At 36.1% G+C, this 23,912-nt stretch overlaps 1 protein-coding gene across 3 annotated transcripts in view; it reads right to left on the reverse strand.

The window, feature by feature from the left end:
• Positions 1-23,912, reverse strand: part of Sgtb (small glutamine rich tetratricopeptide repeat co-chaperone beta) — a 60,538-nt gene that overhangs the window by 14,389 nt on the left and 22,237 nt on the right. For 2 of the 3 annotated variants that reach the window (XM_063258255.1, XM_013153939.3), the window contains exons 5-8: positions 20,646-20,745; positions 13,332-13,436; positions 2,274-2,400; positions 2,097-2,159 (exon numbers count right to left, since the gene is read on the reverse strand). In XM_063258255.1, the coding sequence (XP_063114325.1) occupies positions 2,097-2,159; positions 2,274-2,400; positions 13,332-13,436; positions 20,646-20,745 (395 nt within the window). The remainder of the gene's footprint in view (positions 1-2,096; positions 2,160-2,273; positions 2,401-13,331; positions 13,437-20,645; positions 20,746-23,912) is intronic. The other variant, XM_063258256.1, reaches the window with a different exon arrangement.

Genomic DNA, 23,912 nt, shown 5'->3' on the forward strand with positions numbered 1-23,912 from the left:
AGAATCTCTTATGGATGGTAGCATGCACCTTTAATTCCAGGACTAGAGACACTAACACAGTAGGACTGCAATTTAAGGCTGGCTGAGGCTACATTTGAGGTTGTTATAGCTTGTATCTAGATGTGCTCCCAAAGCCTCATGTACTCATAGGTACTCGGCTTACAGAGGTGGCTGTTTCTTGGCTGTGTGGAGGTAGGACTAAAAATTCATGATTACTAAATTAGACCACTAATTGGTTAAAAATAGTTCTGGGTAAGGATAGTGGGAAACCCCACCCTGAGTATGGGTGGCACCATCTGAAGGGCAGGTAGCCTGGAAAGGAAACAAGGGAGAGGCTTGTGCCTTGCTGCTGCATGCTGCTAATGCTGCTCTCTCATCTCTTGCCTGCCCACCATGAACTGTATCCCTCTGTGATGCCCATGTGCTATGCCACTCTGCTCGGAAGTCATTCAACTAGGAACTGAAACCTCTACAAATTGTAAGCTGCAATAAAGGTTTTGGGTATTTTGTCTCAGCAACAAGAGAACTAAGACAAAGGTCAAGGGGAGCCTGGACTACACAACGAGATTCTGTCTCAGAAAACAAAATAACAAAACAACAATCTCCTATATGTGTGAGGGTCCACTCTGAAGGAGAGCGGCGTCTGAGAGCCGTGACTGCTCAACAGGGCTTCCTTGAGTAGAACAGAAAATGCCATTTCAAAATGAGCCTGAGCTGAAGTCAGGCTCTCCCACTTCCTTCACACATGAATCAGGGCTCTGCAATTCCAAAAGCTGTGTCCAAAGGTCCCATTTTAAATGTCAACCTGAGCCTTTTTTTTTCTTGTTCCTTAGTGCCAAGGATCAACCTAGGCATGTACTGAGCTATATACCCAGCACTGGTCTTCCTTAAGAACCCAAAAATCTGTTCTTTAACCTGCATCTCTTGCAACTCCTACATGGTAGGGTCACACTTTATTTTTGTACACAGCAGCTTGAAACCTACATTAAATCTAAAACCAAAAGAACTCCATTTTTACATACTGTTAAAATAGCACAAGCTGAATCCTAGACGTGGGTACCCACGTTAAAAAATGTCATAGAACTCACAAAGAAGGATATATTTGTCAGTAAGTAGGTAGGAGGACCAACTAACTTTGATCTGGAGAGAGGTTACTGATTGCTCAAACGATGTCTTTATCTCACTGGGAATAAGTCATTTATGCATGTCAATTTAACAGAGGGTTTAATGGACACAAGCACATTTATTTAAAGGAAAAAAAAATTAAAAATAAACTTATTCCTGCCTTAAGGGGCCCAGCATGTACGTGGTAAGTTTATTATCCAAAATATACAGTCACTGAGAAAGCATTATATGCTCAGATAAAACCCTATCCCCACTAAAACAGAGTTACCATACATTAGAGCACTATATGTTTTCCAAGAATATGTTATTTTGTTTTGAAAAATAAAATACATATATAAGAAAAGTTCAAATAATTTTTTCATGATTACACTCTCAGTTTCAAATAAACTCTTAAGATAGAAAACAAGACGGACAATACTGAGGACAATTTTAGGGAACCATCGTGGCCATCATAGATTTAAATCTGAGGATTACAGAGATTAAAACTGTTCGATCTATCTTCCTAGGCCCAGTTTCATATGAGACTGAATTCTTAATCTTTTATATATATGCACAATGTTATGCAAATCTGATGAAAAAGTTTTTTCCCTAGAAACACGCAGATATCAACCTATACACAGATTTCTATATACCCCTTTGAAGAACTCATGAGCTTTCTGAACTCCATTTCTAGCTTCCTTCAGAGAAAGATGGACAAAGGGAAAACATCTGCCTTAGCGTTTGCCATCAGTACTTCACTATTATCAGCAGGACAGACACTCTTCTATTTGTTTCTAAAACAGAGTTGAAGCATGTAGTCCTAGCAACTGGGGAGGCAGAGGCAAAAAGACCACTTGAGTACAAGAGTTTGAGGCTAGTTTGGGCAACAGACCAAAACTTCATCTCTTAAAGAAGTTTGGGGAATACAGTTTTAGAATTATATCACTCTAAGGAAAACCAAATCAGTAGCTCAGTAAAGGAAATATACTCACCATACTAATGAAAGCTGGATTATTTATCAAGCTGGCCATGTCAAAGCTCAATCCAGTTCCTGTCTGTAAAAGAGCTGTATCTGAGAATCATTCCAACTACTACAATTTAATTTCAATAAATTCTGAAAGAGAAAATATATCACTCATTTCACACTAAAAACTTAAAGGACTAGATACCTCTCTTAACTTCTGTTCTGCTATTTTCAGATTTGACTTATAGGAATCGTTTTCGGGGTCAAGATCCAATGCCTTTTGATAACTCCTAACTGCTTCTTCAAATTTATTCATAGCAGTAAGGGCCAGCCTGAAAGAAATACAAGATATAACAGTAGAAGAGTTATGTTAAAGAACATCAGGATATCATAATCAAAAGATTTATCTTAGTATCTAACTCTAATCCAAATTAATGTATCGTTCCATGGTTCATAAGAGTGTCACTAAAACTCCCTCTAATACTAAAATTCTGTTACTCTGAATTCTTTCCATTCTCCTTGGTAACAACCTTGGTTGTCCCATATGGATCACAAACTTAATTCTTAGAGATGAACCTTTTTTATTCTTCCATTTTTGTTTTTTATTTTTTATTTTTTTGGTATCAGGGATCGAACTCATGACCTCGCGCTTGCCAGACAGGCTTATACCACTGAGCTAAATTCCCGGCCTCCTATTCTTCCATTTTTATTTTATTTTTTATTTTTTTTAACTTTTTATCGGCACCAGGATCAAACTCACAACTACCTGTTTGCAAGGCAAGTGCTTATGCCGCTGAGCTAAATCCCCAGCCCCTATTCTTCCATTTTTAAAGCATAATATGTGAAGTCATTTGCTTTATGTATGTCTAGCTTCACAAAGATTTGTGCCAACTATTAATCCTGTGGTCATATAAATCCATCATGATAATACCATTTTTAAAGACTCTAAGACAGGTATGTGGTGTGTGTCAGTAGTCCCAGCTATTCAGGCAGTTGAGCCAAGAGGATCACTTGGGCACAGGAGTCCAAAGCCACCCTGGGCAATACACTGAAACCCCAGTACAAAAAAGAACAAGGTGAAAAATGTAGAAAACTTTAAACTATATCTATGCTTTAAAGTAGTCCACATTCTTTCTTCCTAGCAAAAAATCAGAGAAACAATAAATATAAATTTGCTATTTGAAAAAAAAAAGTCTCTGGGGTATCCGATGGCTATTCCTGAATGAGACATGTTACTTGTTATATGGGTATAATAAGCAATGTTTGTAACTCAACTATCAAATTATTACAGGCACAATTCAAATAGTGATTTTTTGATGTCTATCTCCAATTATTCATAATTTATGTGTTGAAAAATTACTTCAAATTAAATAATAATAGAATATATGAGGAGACAGCATTGAGAAATTTGTTTGCTCTGGGTTTATTTTTAAGAAATGTATCCAGTTCTTTCTTTCCTGACTTACCTTATAGACTTCTGATCTGGATAAAATACAATGCCAATTATAGAGAAATTCTCAACCTAATTTGTTTTTTCACTTGTCAACCCTGAAATATATTTCCTGAGCCCTCCATCAATTAATAGTCAATAAATATTTATTGAAACTCTACTAAGAACTAGATACCAATACTGAAGATTCCAGAGTGAAAACAAAGTTCTTGACTTTAAGGAAGTATCACTGTACCATAGGAGGACAGGCAAAAAATAAACATGCAAATGAAAAGGGCAGTGTTAAAAGATAATAAACAGGAGAGCTGTTCAAAAGTAGCCACAGTGAATCCAGGTATGGTGGCACAGAACTCTAATACCAGCACTCAGGAGGCTGAGGCAAAAGGACAGTATGAGTTTGAGGCCTACACATGAGTTCAAGACCACTCTGAAACAGATCACCTCAAAAAGAAAACAATCAAAAAGTAGCCACAATGAAAATAGCTGGATAATATGAAGACAAAATATCAGGGAAATTGGAGGGAGGAACAACAAATAAAGAAAAGTGCTGAGAAAGATTGACATTGGAATGCTTAAGGTACAATAGAACAAAGGCTACTAGGAAAAAAGCACAGAAAATTAAGTTCATCAACAGGTGATATCAGAGCAGACAAGTGTCAGATCATCTAGGAGCACTGTTTGGAGCTTGGACTTTAGTTGCCATAGAGATATGTGTTAGACAGTTACGCTAAGCAACCAGTTGACACTAAGCAACCAGTACACGAATGATGATGTAGTTTACTGAGTTGGGAAAGATTTAAGAAGATAATGAGAGTTCTGTTTGAAACATAGTAAGTTCAAAATGCCAATTAACTATCCAAACATAGAAGAGAGGTTGAAGAGAGGGGAAGGGAATGGGAAAGAAGCAAGAGATATCATGCATAGGTACAAATTCCCTATGATGAATGTTAACATTATGTATACTTAAAATGTACAAATAAAAATTTTCAAACCAAAAAATTGATGAGCTTTTCAACAACAACAAAAAATCCAAATATAATGATGAAAAAGTAGTTATATACATAAGCATGGAGGTCAAAAATTTAGCTTGAGGTCCAACAACATATACAGTTAATTCTAATTCACAAAAATTACATTCTACAAAATCTCCATAAACATTGTATTAGCAAGAACAAAATAATTATTCATAGGAAAAGCAACGGACTATAGTCCCATGAACTTTGGGTCTTATTTTCACCAACTGATCAATATATAACCTTGTTTGATATGCATGTCTGTTTAAAGAAACTTTATTATGCATTGTTTATTCATTAGCATTGAACTCAATGCCAACATTACTAACCCATGCTTGACTATAGCTTACATCTCACACATATACTTTCTTTTAAGACACATTACAGCTTGTTACACTTAGAAACAACTGACAACATCTAGGAGGGCAATTATAAACAGCAAAATCTCATCAAAAAACACAAAAACATTTTTTTAAATGCAGCCCCTAACATATCATTTGCAACACAAGCTAAGAAAGAACAAGACTTTACCCAACGTCTGCTGTGATAGTGCACATCAGCCCTACACAATCCATTTTTTTACCATTTGTGAATGTCCATGAATGATCGCGGAAAAACCATAAGTCAACACTAAATGGAGGATTACAAAAAAAGTCAGTAAATTCATAAATACACAATCTGCAAATAAGGAGTAACAACTCCAGATGCATTTAAAAGCATGAGGCAGGATGAAATCGCAAAAAAACGGAAGCAACAGAGGACAGAGCCCTGAAATACACCATTTTCAGAGGTGGCAAAGGAGAAGGAACCAGCAAGGGAAAGTGGAAAAGAGTATCCAGGAAAATACAAGGAAAACTAAGTAAGTGGGAAAAATTGTATAGGATGAAGTCTTTTAAATATAGGTTAACTGAGTCCCAGGAGCCGAACATGTGCGAGTTGAATCCCAGTGAACAGGGAAGCCTTGGAAAGTCGCTCCCAGGCAGTAAAACAACACCCATCATTCCAAATCACCAGAGGATGCACAGGAAGTCTCCATGGGCCTAACTGGGCCATGCCCAGCAAACTCCAAGCAGCTAGCAAGGACCGGAATTCAGTGCTGGGATCTGAACCTGCTGAGTTGAATCCCAGAGCACAGGGTAAGATTTGGAACATTGCTCCCAGAGATAAGATCAAATCCAGTGTTCCAAATCACCAGAGGACACATGGGAGGGAGGACCCCCAGCCTAACTGGGCCACGTCCAGCAACTTCCAAGCAGCTAGCAGTTGCCTGCAGTCTGCCCTGGGAGCCAGAAGTGGGCCAGGTGATTCCCAGCACATGGGAGAAGCTTTGAAACATTGCTTGAAACCCAGAAATATAGGAAAATGACAAAATGAAAGAGCAAAATGCAATCTCAAACTTCCAGCCCAAGCCAAGCAAGCCTAGGAGATAATGGATGCAGAAGAAAATGTAAGCCATATATCCGAAATTCCTGCAATGATAACACCTGAAGTAAAGAAACAACTCCAGGAAGCTATGAAAGAACTCAGATCAGAAATAACCTCCCAGGTAAAAGAAGAAATGATAAATGTAATGAAAGAAATGCTAAACAAATCTAAAGAAGAAATAGTTAAAAAATTAGAGGAACAATGCAAAAAGATGGAAACTATGAATGAACAATATAAGAAACAAACAGAATGCTTGAAGCAGATTCAAAGATATACAGGAAATCAAACATTCCATCAAAAATTGGCAAAACCACCTCAATGAAAGTGAAGATAGAATTTTAGACCTCAAAGACAAGATTGTAAGTGGTGTACAGAAAAGGAAAGATCTTTTAAAAATAACAAGGAATTAGATAATAATTTAACAGCTGCAAGATAATACAAAGAAAAACAACATCAAATTGATAGGTATAAACAAAAAAGAGGGTGACAACACAAATGATATCAATAAGTTATTTACAGAAGTAATAGCTGAGAATGGAAACTAGCATACAGATCAGTGAAGCATACAGAACTTCAAATAGCCATAACCAAAATAAAACTATACCCAGACATATAATAATCAACATCTCAGAAATCCAACATAAGAACAGAATATTAAAAGCTGCTAGAGAGAAAAGACAGACCACCTATGAAGGAAAGCCTATCAGAATCACAGAAGACTTCTCAACACCAACAATAAAGTCAAGAAGAGCATGGAGTGAAGTACTTCAGAACCTAAAGGAAAACGACATCCAGCTGAGACGGATGTAACTTGCAAAACTGTCCTTCAAAATAGATGGAGAAATAAGATACTTCCACGACAAAGAACAGCTGAAGAACTTCATGACCGCAAAACCAATCCAGCAAAGAATACTGACAGACATTCTAGATAGACATAGGAAAAAAACCACTAAGCAAGGCAAACAATTAGAGTGGAAAGGTAAAGAATCAACAACAGAAAGATAACATGTCAAAAGTAAACCAATATATACCAGTTATAACCAATAATGTAAATGGCCTCAATTCATCAATTAAAAGAAACAAACTGACAGAATGGATCAAGAAACAACATCCAACCATATGCTGTATACAGGAAACGCATCTAACCCAAAAAAGCAACTCACAGACTAAAAGTCAAAGGATGGAAAACAATACTCCATGTAACAGGATCCCCCAAAAAAGCAGGAGTAGCTATTCTGTTTGCAGACAATGTGAATTTCAAATCAAGAATGATCCAAAGAAATAAGAGGATCACTACATACTAGTTAAGGGGAAAACTTAAAGAGGAAGACATATCAATCTTAAATATATATGCATCGAATTCAGGAGCACCTAGCTATACAAAACAAATATTAACAGAAATGAAAAATCAAATAAGCAATAACACAATTATAACAGGAGCCTTTAACACACCATTGACACAAAGGGACAGGTCAACTAGACAGAAAATCAGCAAAGAAATAACAACTGAATCACACCTGTGAACACACCAATGACTTAGGAGACTTGGTGATGTCTACTAATTAGATGTATACAGAATGTTCCACCCAACAACATCAGAATATACATTCTTCTAAGCAGCACATGGAATGTTCTCTAAAATAGACCATATATTAGCCCACAGAACATGCTTAAGTAAATGCAAAGGAATTGAAATTATCCCATGCATGTTACTGGATCATAGTGTCATGAAACTAGAAATTAATGACAAAAGAAACTTTGCAGTTTCTTTTTGCAACCCCCACAAACACATGGAAATTGAATACACACCTGAACAATCAGTGGGTCAGAGAGGAAATTAAAGAAGAAATTAAACAATATCTACAAGCAAACAAAAATACAAATACATCTTACTGGAACCTGTGGGATGCAATGAAAGCAGTCCTCAGAAGAAAATTTATTGCAGTGAATTCTCACATCAGGAAAACAGAACGAATACAAACAAACAACCTGATGCTACATGTCAAAAACCTAGAAAAAGAAGAGCAACTCAAGCCCAAAGCCAAAAGAAGGGAGGAAATTATATAGGTCAGAGCAGAAATCAATGCAAGAGACTAAGAAAACAATACAAACAATCAATGAATCAAAGAGTTGGTTCTTTGAAATAATAAATAAAATTGATAGGCCTCTAGCCAACCTTATTTTAAAAAGGAAAGAAAAAACTCAAATTCATACAATAAGAAATTAAAAGGGTGAAATCACTTCAGACCATGTGGAAATACAGAAGATCATCAATACCTATTTTGAAAACCTCTACTCTAATAGGTTCGATAACATAGAACAAATGGACAAATCCCTAGAAACACATTACCAAAGCTGAGTCAAGAAGATGTAAATCTGTTGAATAACCCAATTTCAATTAACAAAACTGAAAATGTAATTAAATCATTACCAACAAAGAAAAGCTCAGGTCCAGATGGATTCACTGAGGAATTCTACAAGAAATTCAAAGAAGATTTAATGCCAGCACTCCTCAAGCTCTTCAATGAAACTGAAAGGGAAACAATTCTCCCTAGCTCATTCCCAGAAGTGAGTATTACTCTATACCAAAACCTGAGAAAATACCAAAACCAATCAAAAAGAGAATTACAGGCCAATCTCCCTAATGAACACAGATGCAAAAATTCTCAATAATATATTGGCAAACAGGATGCAGCAAATCATCAAGATTATACACCATGAACAAGTGGGATTCATCCCAGGCATGCAGGCATGGTTCAACATATGCAAATCAATAAATGTAATCCACCTTATCAATAGAGCCAAAAATAAGAACCACATGATCATTTCCCTAGATGCAGAAAAAGCTTTTGATAAAGTCCAACACTTATTCATGATAAGAACATTACAGAAAATTGGAATAGATGGTCTTTATCTCAATATGATAAAAGCCATCTGTGACAATCTGACAGCCAGCATCATATTAAACAGCCAAAAACTGAAAACCTTTACCCTAAAATCAGGACCAAGACAAGGATATCCATTATCACCACTCCTATTCAATATAGTGCTGGAAATACTAGCCAGAATAATTAGATGAGAGAGAAATAAAAGGAATAAGGATAGGAAACAAAGAAGTTAGATTATTATTTGTGGATGACATGATACTCTATATAGAAGACCCCCAAAACTCCATTGAAAGACTCCTAGGTATAATAAATAAACTTAGTAATGTAGCTAGATACAAAGTCAACACTCAAAAATCAACAGCATTCCTATACACTAACAACAAAATCACTGAGAGAAATAAAAGAAGCCACATCCTTCACAACAGCATCCAAAAAAAATGAAATACTTAGGAATCAATCAAACAAAAGAAGTAAAAGATCTATTCAGGGAAAATTACAATGCCCCCAAAAAGAAATAAAAGAGGACCTCAGAAAATGGAACGACACCCCTTGTTCACGGATAGGAAGAACAAACATTGTGAAAATGGCCATTCTCCGAAAATAGTTATACAGATTTAATGAAATCCCAATCAAAGTACTACTAGCATACCTCACAGATCTAGAGAAATCACTCCTCAAATTCACCTGGAACCAGAAGAGATTGAGAATACAAAGGCAATTCTAAGCAACAAAGACAAGGCAGAAAGCATTACAATTCCTGACTTGAAGTTATACTACAAAGTTACTGTAATAAAATCAGCATGATACTAGAACAAAAACAGACCTGAAGACCAAAGGAACAGATTAGAAGATAAAACTACAACTACAAACACCTCAGCCACCTTATCTTTGATAAAGGGGCCAAACACGTCCACTGGAAGAAAGATAGTCTCTTTAATAAATGGTGCTGGAAAAAGTGTCTCTTCATATGCTTTAGAAGACCCATGCCTATCACTATGTACTAAACTAAAGTCTAAATAAATCAAAGATCTAAATATTAAAACAGAAACACTAAATCTGTTGCAAGACAAAGGAGGTAGAAATCTTGAAGACATAAGGGTAGGTAGAGAATTCATGAACAAGAATCAAACCACACATGAAATACTTCACAGAATCAGTAACTGGGATCATGTCTTTAAGAGTTTTTGCATGTCGAAAGCAATCTCCAGCATAGTGAAAAGAAAACCCACAAATTGGGAAAAAAATCTTAGTGAACTGTTCCTCAGACAAAGGACTTCTGTCTAGAACATATAAAGAATTTTAAAATATCAGATCCCCAAAATTCAAAGACCCATTCCAAAAATGGGCATCTGAGATGAATATACAGTTCTCAGATGAAGAAATACAAATGGCAAATAAATACATGAAAAAATGTTCATCATCATAACTCATTAGAGAAGTGAAAATTAAAACCACACTGAGATTCCATCTCACTCCAGGAAGAATGACCAGGATCAAGAAAACTACCAACAACAAATACTGGAGAGGCTGTGGGGAAAAAGGAACTCTTCTGCATTGTCGGTGGGAGTGCAGACTGGTACAACCTCTTTGGAGTCAGTCTGGAGGTTCCTCAAAAAGCTGGGATTGGAGGTCCCATTTGAACCAGCTATTCCACTTCTGGGCATATTCCCAGAAGAACTGAAAACATCATACCACAGTGATGTATGTGTACCCATGTTCACAGCAGCACAATTTTTAATAGCCAGATCTTGGAAACAACCTAAATGCCCATCAACTAAGGAATGGATAAAAAAGATGTGGTATTTTTATACAGTGGAGTACTACTCTGCTATAAAGAAGGATCACACTGAGATATTTATAAGTAAATGGATGCCACTCAAGGCCATACTCAAGTAAAATAAATCAAACTCACATGTGTAAATACCCTACAGTCTCCCCAGTGTAAGAAATGGTAAGAGTACATAAGATACAAATCCTCAATAAATACAGTAAAAGGATAAGAATCTGCTCAAAAGGAAAATAATATCTCAGGGAAAAGGAGGAAAAAGAAAAAGGAAGGGAAAAGAAAAAAATCTAAAATTATATAAACACACTTAGGATAGCTAAGATAATTATGCTACAAATTCTGTATGTTCTTGGAACAAAATAGTTAACATTCATAGGATTGGAACAATTGTGCATATTATTGTATGGTGATCTGAGGAACTCTTGGAAGATCACTATGTAAAATAATAACCCTAGTTATGCTCATATCACCTTGTTTTGAAGACCTATATTGTCAGTGTTTTGGGCTCTTAGCTCTTGTTATTTATTTGGTTTTTTGTTTCTTGTTTTTCTAAGGATCTGTTTTGTTTTGTTTTTCCCTCTAATACAGAAAGGATAGATATACATGTAGAGACTGATACATGCATAGAACTTCTAAACAGTTTAGGAGAATCGATTATATAATGTAGGATGAAATGAATAGCTACTTTGAAGAAAAAGAGACACTGAGGTACCCAGTGCTGATTCCATAGCATCATGCTGTGAAATCCAGCGATACTATTATTCTTTATTCAGAGTGATTTTAGTCTGTTTTGTATTGTTTAATTTCAACATACATGAAGATATGGACAGCTATTTTGAAGAGAATGAGAGACATTACGGCAGCCATTGTTGACTTCCCTATTGTCTGGTTTTGAAGACCTAAAATGCCTTCATCATCCCGTTCTGATCAGTTTAATACTATTTTGTTTTGTATGAATTCAATAGGTATGAAGGTATGGACAACTATTTAAAAGAAAACAAGAGGCAATATGATAGACAGTGACCAACAGTGAAGATCTCCTGTTGTCTTGTTTTGAAATCTGCGGTGAAATCTGTGTCCTTTAAATATTTTTCTTCTGATCTGTTTGTTTTGTTTAATTTTACCCTCTTTAAAATAAAAATTTTTAAAATAAATAAATAGGTTGACTGCACCAAATACTAAAAGACAGTGTGAGGATACAGAACTAAACACTAGCTTTGATGAAATAGACTAGTTGTGATTTTAAATACAACTATCTCAATACAGTGACTGTCTTAGGGTTCTCCAAAGAAACAGAACCAATACTATAGTGGCAGAGGTATACAGAGACTTGTCATACAATATTGGCTTACACAATTATGGAAACTGAAAAGTCCCACTACCTGCCATCTGTAAGCTGCAGGCCCAGGAAAACTAGTGATATAGCTAAAATCCACACCTGAAGACCTCAGAAGCAGAGAAGCTGATGGTGTAAGACCAAAGTGAGATTTTCCAGGCTCAAGATCTAAGTGCGCCAGGGTCCTAGGACAGAAGACAGATGCCCCAGCTCAAACAGAAAGAATAACTCATTCTTTCCCTGGCCTTTTGTTCTATTTGACTATCGAGAATTGCATGATGCCCACTCACGCTTCAGAGGGTGATCTTTACTCAGTCTATAGATTCAAATGCTAATCTCTTCCAGAAATGCTCTCACAAAGTCAGAAATAATACTTTTTTTTTTTTTTTTTTTGTACCAGGGATGGAATTCATGACCTCACACTTGGCAGGCAGGTACATACACCACTGAGCTAAATCCCTGGCTCAGAAATAATACTTTACCAGCTCTCTGGGCATCCCACAGCCCAGTCAAGTTGACAAAGAAAATAAACTGTCACAGTGTTAGACACAATAGCCCTGTTAAAATTGGCTAAGAAAGAACAAGAAAAGAGAAAGATGGCACAAGAAGTACAATCATCAGGGGCTTCACACACAAAGAGGAACTGACATAGGAGAGGATAGCTAGGAACACTAGATAAAAAATGATTCCAAAAAATGATTTTTATTAGCATTTCACATAGCAGCCAATATCATCTATTAGAATAGGAGAAACTGGTGCTGCAGAAGTTAAAGGGTATCATTACAAGTATAAAAGTACAAAAGAATAAGACCGTGAAACGTGAGTGGAGGGTAATGGTCTTAATTAACAGTCCTTCCATTTTAAAAGAAAAAGCTAATCTGTATAGATATAAAAGTAGGGGGGCTGGCAGACTTGAAATTAGGGAGAGATTTGATAATCATCTCCAAAATGAGGAGAATGACTTGTTTTTACAATTAAATGTAAGACAGTATCATTAGCTGAGACTCACCATGCAAACAGCAGTAAAAATCTGAAGGTGAGCAGGAGGAATGAAATAGTCATATCAGAGAATAGAAAAATGAATACAGAAAAAACAATAGGAAGACTGTTAACCAATACTGAATGCTCATCACAGTCGTAAGATGACTCTATGCATATGACTCTGATTTTCTCCAACAACAAAAAAACCCAGTCATCTCACCCTCACCCTCAAGTCATAGAAATGACAGTCATTTCCTCCCTTACGTTGTATTCATCTTATTAGTTCTAGAAGTGGAGCAGAAAGCAGAAAATTCAAAATCAAGCTAATAAAAGCAGTATACCTGATACTACTTGGTACTACTTGAACATTTTCCTAGAACTTACCCCATCCTCCCATAGGCCTTGCTGTACTTTGAATCAATTGCTATTGCTTTTTCACAGTCCTTTATTGCATCTGTGTAGTGACTTAATTTGCTTTGTGCAGCAGCCCTAAGAAAGACAAAAAGATTTATGTTATAAGCAGGTTTCAAGGCACTAAAGCAGAATTTCAGGCACTAATAAAACTTCATTTTCCTTGTACTAATTTGTAAACCACTCCCAGTAAATTTCTAAGTCAAACTGTCTAGAATAATTCTACAATAAAATAGAAAAAAAGAACTCCGAAACCTCTGTTAAGTAGAAAAACACGCACACTTTCTTTCTTTCTTTACTTGGCTACAAAAAGACAGACAAGCAAGTCATATGCTGTTGTAATTTCTCTAACTGAAAACTGAAAACACTAAGCGTACACAGACTTCCAGGGAGGTGAGTAAAGTGAGCGATTGCAGGGATGGCTGCGCGGGGCACTCCCCTGCAGTCTGCTCTCTTTAGCAATATTGCTGAAGAACAAGTCCTCTCGGACTTTCTCCAATTCTCTCACTTCTGAAGCAACTAAACTTTTATTTTTTTAAGTCTCCCAAAAGTTTTCATAATCTCATCCCTCAGCAAAACAGTGAAAAAGCCAACTTTGGAGAAAAAGCATGACTCAATACTGTAAGAAGGATTTACTCAAAACAGACCTAAGTAAGGAAACCAGGAAATTTAAAATAGATGCTCAGAAGACAACATGGAGAATGAGTGCACACCTGTAATCACAGCTACTGAGTCAGGATTGCAAATTCAAGTCCAGCCTGGATAACTCAGCAAGACCCATCTCAAAATAAGATACAATTTTTTAAGGTGCTGCTGATGTAGTAGTATTTGTCTAGCATAGATGAGGTTCTAGATTCAATCTTAGACAGACAAAGGCAAAGGCAGAGGCAGAGATAGACATAGAAACAGACAGAGAGGGAGATAGAGAGACACAGACACAGACAGAGTAGATTAAAACAACGATGTATATCATGCTAAGAAGCTTAAATTTGAACATGTAAGTATACAGAACCAGTGAATGGAAACCAAGAATTTAGATAATCATTTTTGTATTTTAGAAAAAATTTTCTGGCAGAAAACTGCAGTGAAGAATATAAAGCAGGAATGTGAGGCCGCTTTAGGTTTCTATTGTAAAAGTTAAGGATCTAGAATAGAAGAACAAATTAGCTATTTGGAAAAAAGAGGAACAGAGGAGATGTCTTAAACTCTGGCCACAGTTACTGAGAATAACATTAGGGATAAACCTGGAAGGATTGGATTCATCAAAAGAAGGGAAGGGGGAAAAAAAAAACCAGGAGGACTTGATTCAATTTTGACTGCTACAGATCATAATGACAAGCTAGGGAGAAGAAGGTGTGTAGAGTTCACAACAGAAAGAAAACAGTCAGTTGAGCCTCAGAGGCCAGGAAAGAAAAAAACCAGGACTCTTCTGTAAGATGAAGCCAACCCCCATCCCCACCCGGTGTCTGAACTGAGGAAGAATGTGGTCTTCACACTGCCTTTGCTGGTTATCAGGGCAAAACTAATAAAATTTTGGTAGAGCAATACAGTTAGCCAGCATGTTCGCAGACAACCTGGCTTTCGTTACCTTATTAGAGCAAAAGCATGAATATAATATATGTTCTGTTTTTACAGAAAATAAAGGAGAAAAAAGCCATGCTACCTCACAATTCCCTGACAGCTTATAAATAAATTATAGCAAAACCTATTCTTACAACTAAAAAAGCTTATGTTGTTTTTGAAAGAAACAAATATTTAAAGTCTACAACTATTCTAGGGAAAGTATACATTATTACATCTCACAAAACCTTTTGAAATGGTTATTGTTATCTTTTACAAGGGAAGAAATTGAGGCTTTAAAAGGTTAAGTGGATATCCAAGGTCAAACAGCTAGTAAACAGCAGAACTGAAATTCAATTCAAGTTCAAAGAATCAAGTTTAAATCTCAGTGAACTGATGGACTACACACTCATGGGAGCAGCAGGGTGATGAGGCCTCTATACCCCTTCTTCAGTGGTAGGAAAGCTATAGGCTTGCCCCACGTAGCTGTTGCTTCTTTAGGATAGCCTGATGATTTCTGATTCTGCTTTTAATTTATGCTCTCCACTCTGAAATGTCTTCCCTACTTGCCTGTCTTTCCCAAATTCTACCCATCCTTCAAAATTGCAACTCTACCACCCCATAGCTCAAAGGGCCTTCTAGAAAAATTCTCTCCACTATTCTCTCTTCCTTGTGTACTTTCTATTCCATGCATTGCCTTCCTAAGTCATGTAACCATCTATTCATCTCAGAAGCATGAGGCTACTACAGGTAAAGGATAAACTCAGAACTGAGGCTGTCCAAAAGAAATAAGAATATCAAATAAGAAGAAAACTGGTTCATTTTATACTATAAAGTATTTTGAAAGTATTTATATCTATATTTGATAGTTTGTTGCATTATATATACAAATGTTAATGTGAATTCTAATTGCTTTGATTAATGGAAATGCCCATATTTCTTCTATAACCCACCATTCATCAAAAACTACCTGAATTCCTATGAAACATAGTTCTAAGGTGGTACATGAGCTACAAATACATATAAGCCCCTGCCCTTTATCTGAAAAAAGAAAATAAATATGCACAAGAGTTAAGCCAGAACATGAGTTAAGGCAATATAAATACTAGACACTGTGATAAGTGCTAAATATTTAGGAAAAAAGTATAAAAGTATAATAGGTTTTCAAGAAAATATTTGGGTGTTCCTTCTAAAGCAGAATTCCAAGCACCAGTAGGATATTTAAAGGTCAAAATAGAAGATAAATATGGTACAAAAAAAACCTCAGGTGAAACAACTATGCCAAATGACATCTTCTGTATAAAAATAAACTATAGCTCATTCTACTGAGCTTAGTACATGAAAAATATTTTTATTGATAATAAAACAGAAATTAATTTTGAAAGCAAGATTGGATGTGGTATTCTGAGCTTCCAACTTCTAGCAATCAGCTGATTAAGAAAAATGGCAAGGGGCAGTTGGCAAGTCTACAGGCTGTTGAGATATTTATTGTAACGACAAGAGTTTCAAAAAGCCCTAAAATTAACAAAGTTTTATTCAACCTTTGCATTAGATATGCAAGCTTTTCTAATTATTTAATATTAAATAGAGTGCTCCATTTCTAAATTCCTCAGAGAAGGTATTTAAATGCAAAACAGGCATAATTATTATTTCAGCTTAACAATAATAAGCAAGCATAGGAAGAGACAAAGAAATTAATTTAATATATTATTTATACAATAAGACTGCATGAACTCTAGTCATTAAAAACATCATTAGGGTTATATTTTTGATATTCAGAGCTAAAAGCAAATGGCTCATTGTGCTCTACAAATAACCAATTTTCTGATAATATTTATAGTAGGTCATATCATTTCATAATAATCTTAAATACTTGTTTCAAAGTTTCATATGCTAAATTAAAATACGAATTTTCATCTAATTATAGGGCAACACACAAACATACACACAAACCATAGAAAGGCTAGGGACTTTCTTCTCCACAGCTTATTTGGCTCTTCTGTTTTTCTGAGATAGATGTTGGAACAGATTAATAGAGAAATTTTTTTTAATGAAAGAAAATGAATGTCTCCATTATGGGCAACCCAATTCCTTCTGGATACAAACTTTCTTTCCCATCAACAACTATAAATTTTATACAAAATGAAGGAGGAGGTGACTAGAAACAGATTAAGTGACCACAAGTAGGAAAATGACTAAGCAAATTACAATATATATAAACAACAAAATACCACCTAGCCATAAGAAATGAGCTATTGATACATGAAACACTATGGATGAATCTCGAACATACTACTGAGCAAAAACATATTATGCCTTCTATATAAAATTATAGAACTGACAAATCTAATCTATGGTGGAGATATGGGGGACAGTGATCTTCCCAAGTAGATTATTATAGCATGCTATGAAAGAATATAAGGAACTTCTTGGATTCTGAAAAGAAATTTTCAGTATCTTAAGAGAAGTTTGTGATACATAGATGATATATTTGTCAAAATTCAATGAAAGTGCATTGAAATTTGTATATTTTGGCATGTGAAAATTTTACCTAAAAGAAAGAAGTAAAAAAATTTTGAACTTTAGTTAATGATATGCTATATATTTAGGAGAAAAATGTACACAATTTATTGTGTACATGGTTACAATTTATTTTGAAATGTATCAAAAACAAGATGTACTAATAAATAGAGGCACAAATCAATAAATATGTGATATAGCAAATATACTAAAATACTAATGTCAAAATCTAGGTGTGGATTTTTTCAACTTTGAAATTTTTCATAATAAAATGTTAGAAATTAAATTTAAAAAGATATGACACTGGATTAATTCAGAACAAGTCATGTCAGACTAATATCATTTCCTCTTTATTTATAATTTGTCTATTCATTTATTTGTTTGAGATAGGATCTCACTATGCATTTCAGGCTGGCCTTAAACTCACTAGGTAGCCCAAGCTGGCCTCAATCCTCAGGCTCTCAGCAATCCTCCTATATTAGGCGTGAGAGCATGAGAATTACAGGTGTGTGTGACCATGCCCAGCTCCTCTTTATTTTAGTAAGGTCAGTACTAGAATGGTAATCAGAAAAGATAATTGAGAATATATTTGGAAGCTGACAACTTTGAATCTCTCTTCATATTCTGATCAAGGTAGAAGAGCAGGCCACACAAATGATAATAATAATAATAATAGTTACTACTTGTTATATAATACTCTTTACTACACACTCCTAGCACTTTATATAAATTCTTTGACCTCTGTAACAACCCTACAACATAATTACTATTATACATATTTAACTGATAGGAAAACTAATGCATAGATACATTAGGTAATTTGTTAAAGATCACATAAGTAGTAACTAACAAAGCCAGACATTAGAATCCAAAAGTCTGGATCCATAACTCTGCTCTCAAGCACTCCCCCATGATATCTCCATTATTTGTAAATGGCATGAGAAACTTCATTCTTTTCATTTTTGTGGGTGACATGAAACTGGAAGCAACAGCAAATATACTACTTCACAGATTCATTAACCAAAAATATTAAGAAAATAGATAAATAGAATTTTACAAGTTACAGTTCTATAGGTATAACATCTACTTCCAGTAATAGCACTAGGACATCTTCAATAAAAATCTGTCAAATGAATATGTCATTGAATGATAGAACAAGGAGAATTGTGAAAAAAGAGGACTTCGATCAACCAAAAGTAAAATATGAATTTAACAATGCAACAGTTCTATTACTACAAAAAAGTTCTACTGGAAATCCTGTGTATATTAAACAGAGTAATTTAATGCAGGGAATTCACTACACAAAAAGAGCTCAAAGGCCAAAGCAGGGGTTATACAGCAATCCAGAGGTTAGCAAGAGCAAAAAGTCTTTACCATCTCCAAACCACAAGGACAAAGCCTGGAATACAAAACCCAAGGCCACCTGGTAAAAGCTGAAAGCAAGGCAGGAGTCTTAGGTGGAAGTGGGAAACAAAGATGAGAAACAGCCCATTTTTATATACACATTGTGATACAAAAGCAAGGGAAGGGGAGAAGTGCGCGAATTTCTGTCCTTTTACTATCCTTCACCCTGCTGCCAGAACCTGGCATGGCTGAGACCAGACAAAAAACAAGTGATAAAGGAGCCTTGAAAATATAACCTAGAGGATTCAGATCCCTGTTAAACTGGACAGAGCTGCGATCACACAGGCCAACACCTGATGCCAGTACTCTACCCACTGTTCTGCTCACATGGCAGGAAGGGCAAAGAGCTCAAGTCTGTCTCATAAGGGCATTATCCACTCCTGACAGCTCCATCCTCATAACCTAATCACTTCCCAAAGGCCTCACCTCTATGTACCATCACAGTGGGGTTTATGGTCCAACATACAAATTTGGGGGGACATACTCATTCAGTCCATAGATAGTATGAATAGGAAGTTTAGGAAGAAAAAAACAGCAATACTGAATATTATGTCCAACCAGGTGTGGTGATAGCACAAGCCTGTTAATCCCAACACTCTAGGAGACTGAGGCAGGAAGATCATGTGTTTGACCCCAGCCTGGACAATTCAGTGACTTAGCAAGACCCTGCCTCAAAATAAACAGTAGAAAGAGTTGGGAATGTTATTCAGTGCAAAGACATTGAGTTCAAAAACAAAAAGTTCAATCACATCAGTAATTACATTAAATTAGGAAAATTAACATGGAGATGACAATATTGAATTTGTAATTACCAACTGGAGTGCCTAATGCTAATAAAGGGCATGGCAAAAACAGATGTACTCAGGGCTGGGGATTTAGCTCAGCAGCATAAGCGCCTACCTTGCAAGCAGGCAGTTGTGAGTTCGATCCCCGGTACCGATAAAAAAAGGAAAAAGACAAAAAAAAAAAAAAAAAAAAAAAAAACAAACAGATGTACTAATATAGTCCTGGGGAGGAGGAAATTAATTTTCAAAATATATTCAAAGGAACTGAAACAGCTGCAATTTGCTTCCACATTTTAAATGTTTACACTGTTAAACCAAACAAATGCATTTCTAGGAATAAATTCAAAGTCCAGAAAATACAAAGGTTAAAAAAAAAATTTAGAAAGCCAGGTGGCGCACATCTGTAATCCCAGTACTCGGGAGACTGAGGCAGAAGGATTGTTGCAAGTTTAAGACCAGCCTGGGCTACAAAATGAGTTCAAGTCCAGCTCGAATCACAGAGCAAGACCCTTTCTTAAAAAAAAAAAAAACAAACATTAGAAACACAGACAGTAATTGGCACAATCTCAATGCCCACCAGCAGGTCAATAGTTAAGTAAATTAAGTATATATATCCATTTATTCAATGGATGTGTATACATCCATTTATTCAAAAATAATACTTACTGATATTTGTTTGCTCACTACTATGCTAGCTATAGAAAATTAAAATATAATAAATGCAAAATAGACTAATGTGTAATCATTTAAATAATGTATATGAAGAAATTCAATGAAATCAGGACATGTCCAGCGAGTAAAGCTCTATCTAAAATTGAGTGTACTTATCTAAAAAAAAAACATGCCAAAAAGTTAATAGTAGTTCCCCCCAAGGTATAAGTTTATGAGTTTATTTTTCCCTCCTCCTTTATATTTTCTGAACTTTCAACTTTTATTAAATAAATTTTACAACTTTCCTTCAGAAGTATTAATCCAAAGGTTTAAGAACTGTAAACCTGCTTCAATGGTCCCAGTTTACCTGTTGCAATAATAAACTGCGTTATTGGGATCCAGTTCTATTGCCTGTGTGTAACAATCCACTGCAGCAGCATAATTTTCTTCTTTCATGTGATTATTGCCTAAAATAAAATAATTGATATGTACGGTAAGTTCAATAGATGAGAAAAATATAAAGCCCAATAGATAACTTTTAGAAATAAAAATTAAAGCAATAAGGTCAGCCATATAATTTTTCAGTCACATGAGAGATAAATTTTATAATGTACTCACATTCCTTAGCTGCACTGTGTTTGAATCACCACGGTAATATGGAGTTTTAAAAAGTAATGTTTGTGTATTTCACAAAATTCAGACTACTGTGAGCAAATGCAACCATTATGAGTATCTCACATCCTCAGTTTTGATCTTTTCTCTGCTCCTTTTAGAACTGCCCTACCCATTTTTCCCTAATCATAATCTACCCTAGAGCCTGATCATCACTCCTTCCCTGGCAATACCCACACTCGCTCAATAGTCAAGCTCTCAGAACACTGCTTTGAGTAAGCTGGTGAAACTAATCATGCTAATAGGTTTTTGACATATACTTGAGTGTCCTATCCCCTCCAAAGACAGAATCTTTTTAAAAGGGGATTTAGGGCAAATAATGTCTAGACAGAATTTCAGATACAATTCCAGCCTACAGAGTAATGATTTTTAGGAAGGGAATCATCAGGTATATCTGGCAGAATTTTAGCTAGGTTAGTAACTAGTCAGCTAAAGGGATTTTCTGTTACTACCTCTTATTTTCCACTAACAAGGGAAAAAGCATCCCATGCATTTGTAAGATCCAATGTCAAAACTAAAATTATTAGAACAATTTAAACTAGGAGGAAGGATTTACATCTCATAGATCGCTATGATTCCTTCCACCTTTCCATAAACCAGAAGCTCTGGTCTTAGCCTTACTCCTAATACGTCATTAGCTAGTTAATCGCAGGAGGTGGGGTATAAACATGCAAGGATTAGAAACAAGAACTGGAAAATTAAAAGACAGACAAGTAAACAGAAGTATCCAAAATCATACAAAAATCACTATAAATCAGAAAGTGAAACGAATATAAAGAATGACAGCAAATACATTCATTTCTTTAGGAGTGATAAAAATGTTTTATGATCAGTTTTGATGATGATCACACAACTGTGAATATAATAGAAACCAGTGAATTACACATTGTAAGGAAGTAAATATGGCTGAGTGTGATGGCACAAGCCTGTAATCCCAGCAATCAGGAAGCTGAAGCAGGAGGTTCAATGTGAGTTTAAGATGAGTGTAAGCCACATAGTTAATTTCAAGGCCAGCCTGAACTACATAGCAAAACCTTGTTTCAAAAAAAAGAGTGAATGGAGAGTATGTAAATTGTATCTCAATAAATCTATCTTCTTTAAAAATTATTAATTGGGGTCCCCTTCCCAAAAAAGACATGAATATAAAATCTTCTTCACACAAAGGAATATAAACATTATTTATTACAAACAGGTACCAAGAAAAAAAAAAAAAGGAACAAAAAGAGATAGTTGAACGGGGAAGAGAAAGAAAAAAAAGAGTAAGTAGATTAAAAAAGGAATTAAAATGTGTTATATACATGAATCAACCTGTCACAGGAAACATAAACACATACTACACACATGCACTAATAAATTGAAATTTTCTAAGAAAGCTAAAGGATTTTGTTTGCAATACCTGTGATAGAATTCAGGGCCTTTATACTGAGCTATACTCCCAGCTTGTCTGTTTGTTTGTTACAGAGTCACTAAGCAGGCTTAAACTTATGGTCTTCTTGCCCCAACCTCCCCGAGTGCTGTGATTCACAGGCATGTACCACCACACCCAGCCTGATAACAAATTTTTAATAATTAAGCAAAAAGTTAACTACATTGCCCCAGGTACTTCAATAGATATCCATGTCAAATATTTTATTTTTCTGAGTAAATCAGACTGTGTTGTTGCTGGTGGGATTTTTTGTCTTAAGGCAGCATTTTATCATCATCATTATTATTACTAAACCTTTACTGTGGCAGCCTGATGTGAGTGCCACCAGTGCTCTGCCTCTCAGACCAGGAGCAGACAAGGATTTGAATCATGACTATTTCAGCCAAGAGGCTGAAACAACAACTGCTATCTATGCTATCCAAGGTTAGCTAAGCAAAGGGGAGTCCTGCCCCAGAGACCTTCCTGCGGATTTCTGGCTCTAGAACTCAGCTGCTATCAATACCTGTGCCCACTGGGTTGGTTCTCCCACCTTCCCAGCAATTCTGTGTCTGCCTCCATTTTTTGGCTTTAATCAACAATCCGTGTAGGCACAAAAACTGGCTGAGGGAAGATTCAACATAGCTGACTAGAAGAAAAGTCACATCTGAGAAGCTTAGGAAAGATCCACTGAGGAGGAGGAACCTCCACCAGTGATCAGCAAGTGCTAGAACACCTGCTGCCCACACACGCCAAGCACAGCAGCAGGGTCTGTGGCATACATAACCCTGGGAACCTGTAGACATCAGAGAGTGAGAACTCAGTTACATCACCGTCTCCCACACTTCCTGGCGAAGAGGTTACATTTGAATCACACATACTTTCTCTTTTTGGAGTATTTAAACTGAGTTGGCATCAGATATCTTCTGAGTTTTGAATTATTTGTGTTGGACTGTTTTCTTTGGTTTGCCATTTATGGTGGATGCATAACTGGTGGTCAAGTTGTAAGAACCGCTGAATTGAATCAGCGTGGTGCTGACTGTGGATGGCCCACCCGAGCACTGTTGCCAAAATGAAAAGGAGAACTGGAGTGGAAGTAGTGTTGTTGGCTCTCCATGGCGTTGTTGGTTCTCTTGTTGTCACTGGTTCTCCTGGAGGAGCTTGTTGAGCCTTTTTCCTGATATGAACTTAGCTGTTCTAACCATCAGAGGAGCTCAGGACATTGTCACTGAGAATCGCTGTGGTTCACTTTAGGGGAGTTGTGGTCTTTACCTTACCACTTCCTGGCTCCAGAGGGGTAGACAGTGTGCTCTTCATTCTCTAGGAGAAGTTTATCATGCTGGCTTCCTGATATGAGCTTGGCTGTTCTCACCATCAGAAGAGCTCAGGACCTCTCTGTTGCTGAGGATGGCTGTGGTACTTTTCGGGGGAAATCTAGTTCTTACTTTGAACATCGCTTCCAAGTGCAGAACCTTCAACCTACTGGCAGAGACGTTCTAGTTTCCACTGCTGACCTATAGGCCTTCCCAATGCAAATCCGTGACACAGACTTGCATGAGT

This window comes from Cavia porcellus, unplaced genomic scaffold (genome assembly GCF_034190915.1).
Source record: "Cavia porcellus strain 051 isolate PalLab524CR breed Dunkin Hartley unplaced genomic scaffold, mCavPor4.1 scaffold_11, whole genome shotgun sequence".
Lineage (NCBI taxonomy): Eukaryota > Metazoa > Chordata > Mammalia > Rodentia > Caviidae > Cavia > Cavia porcellus.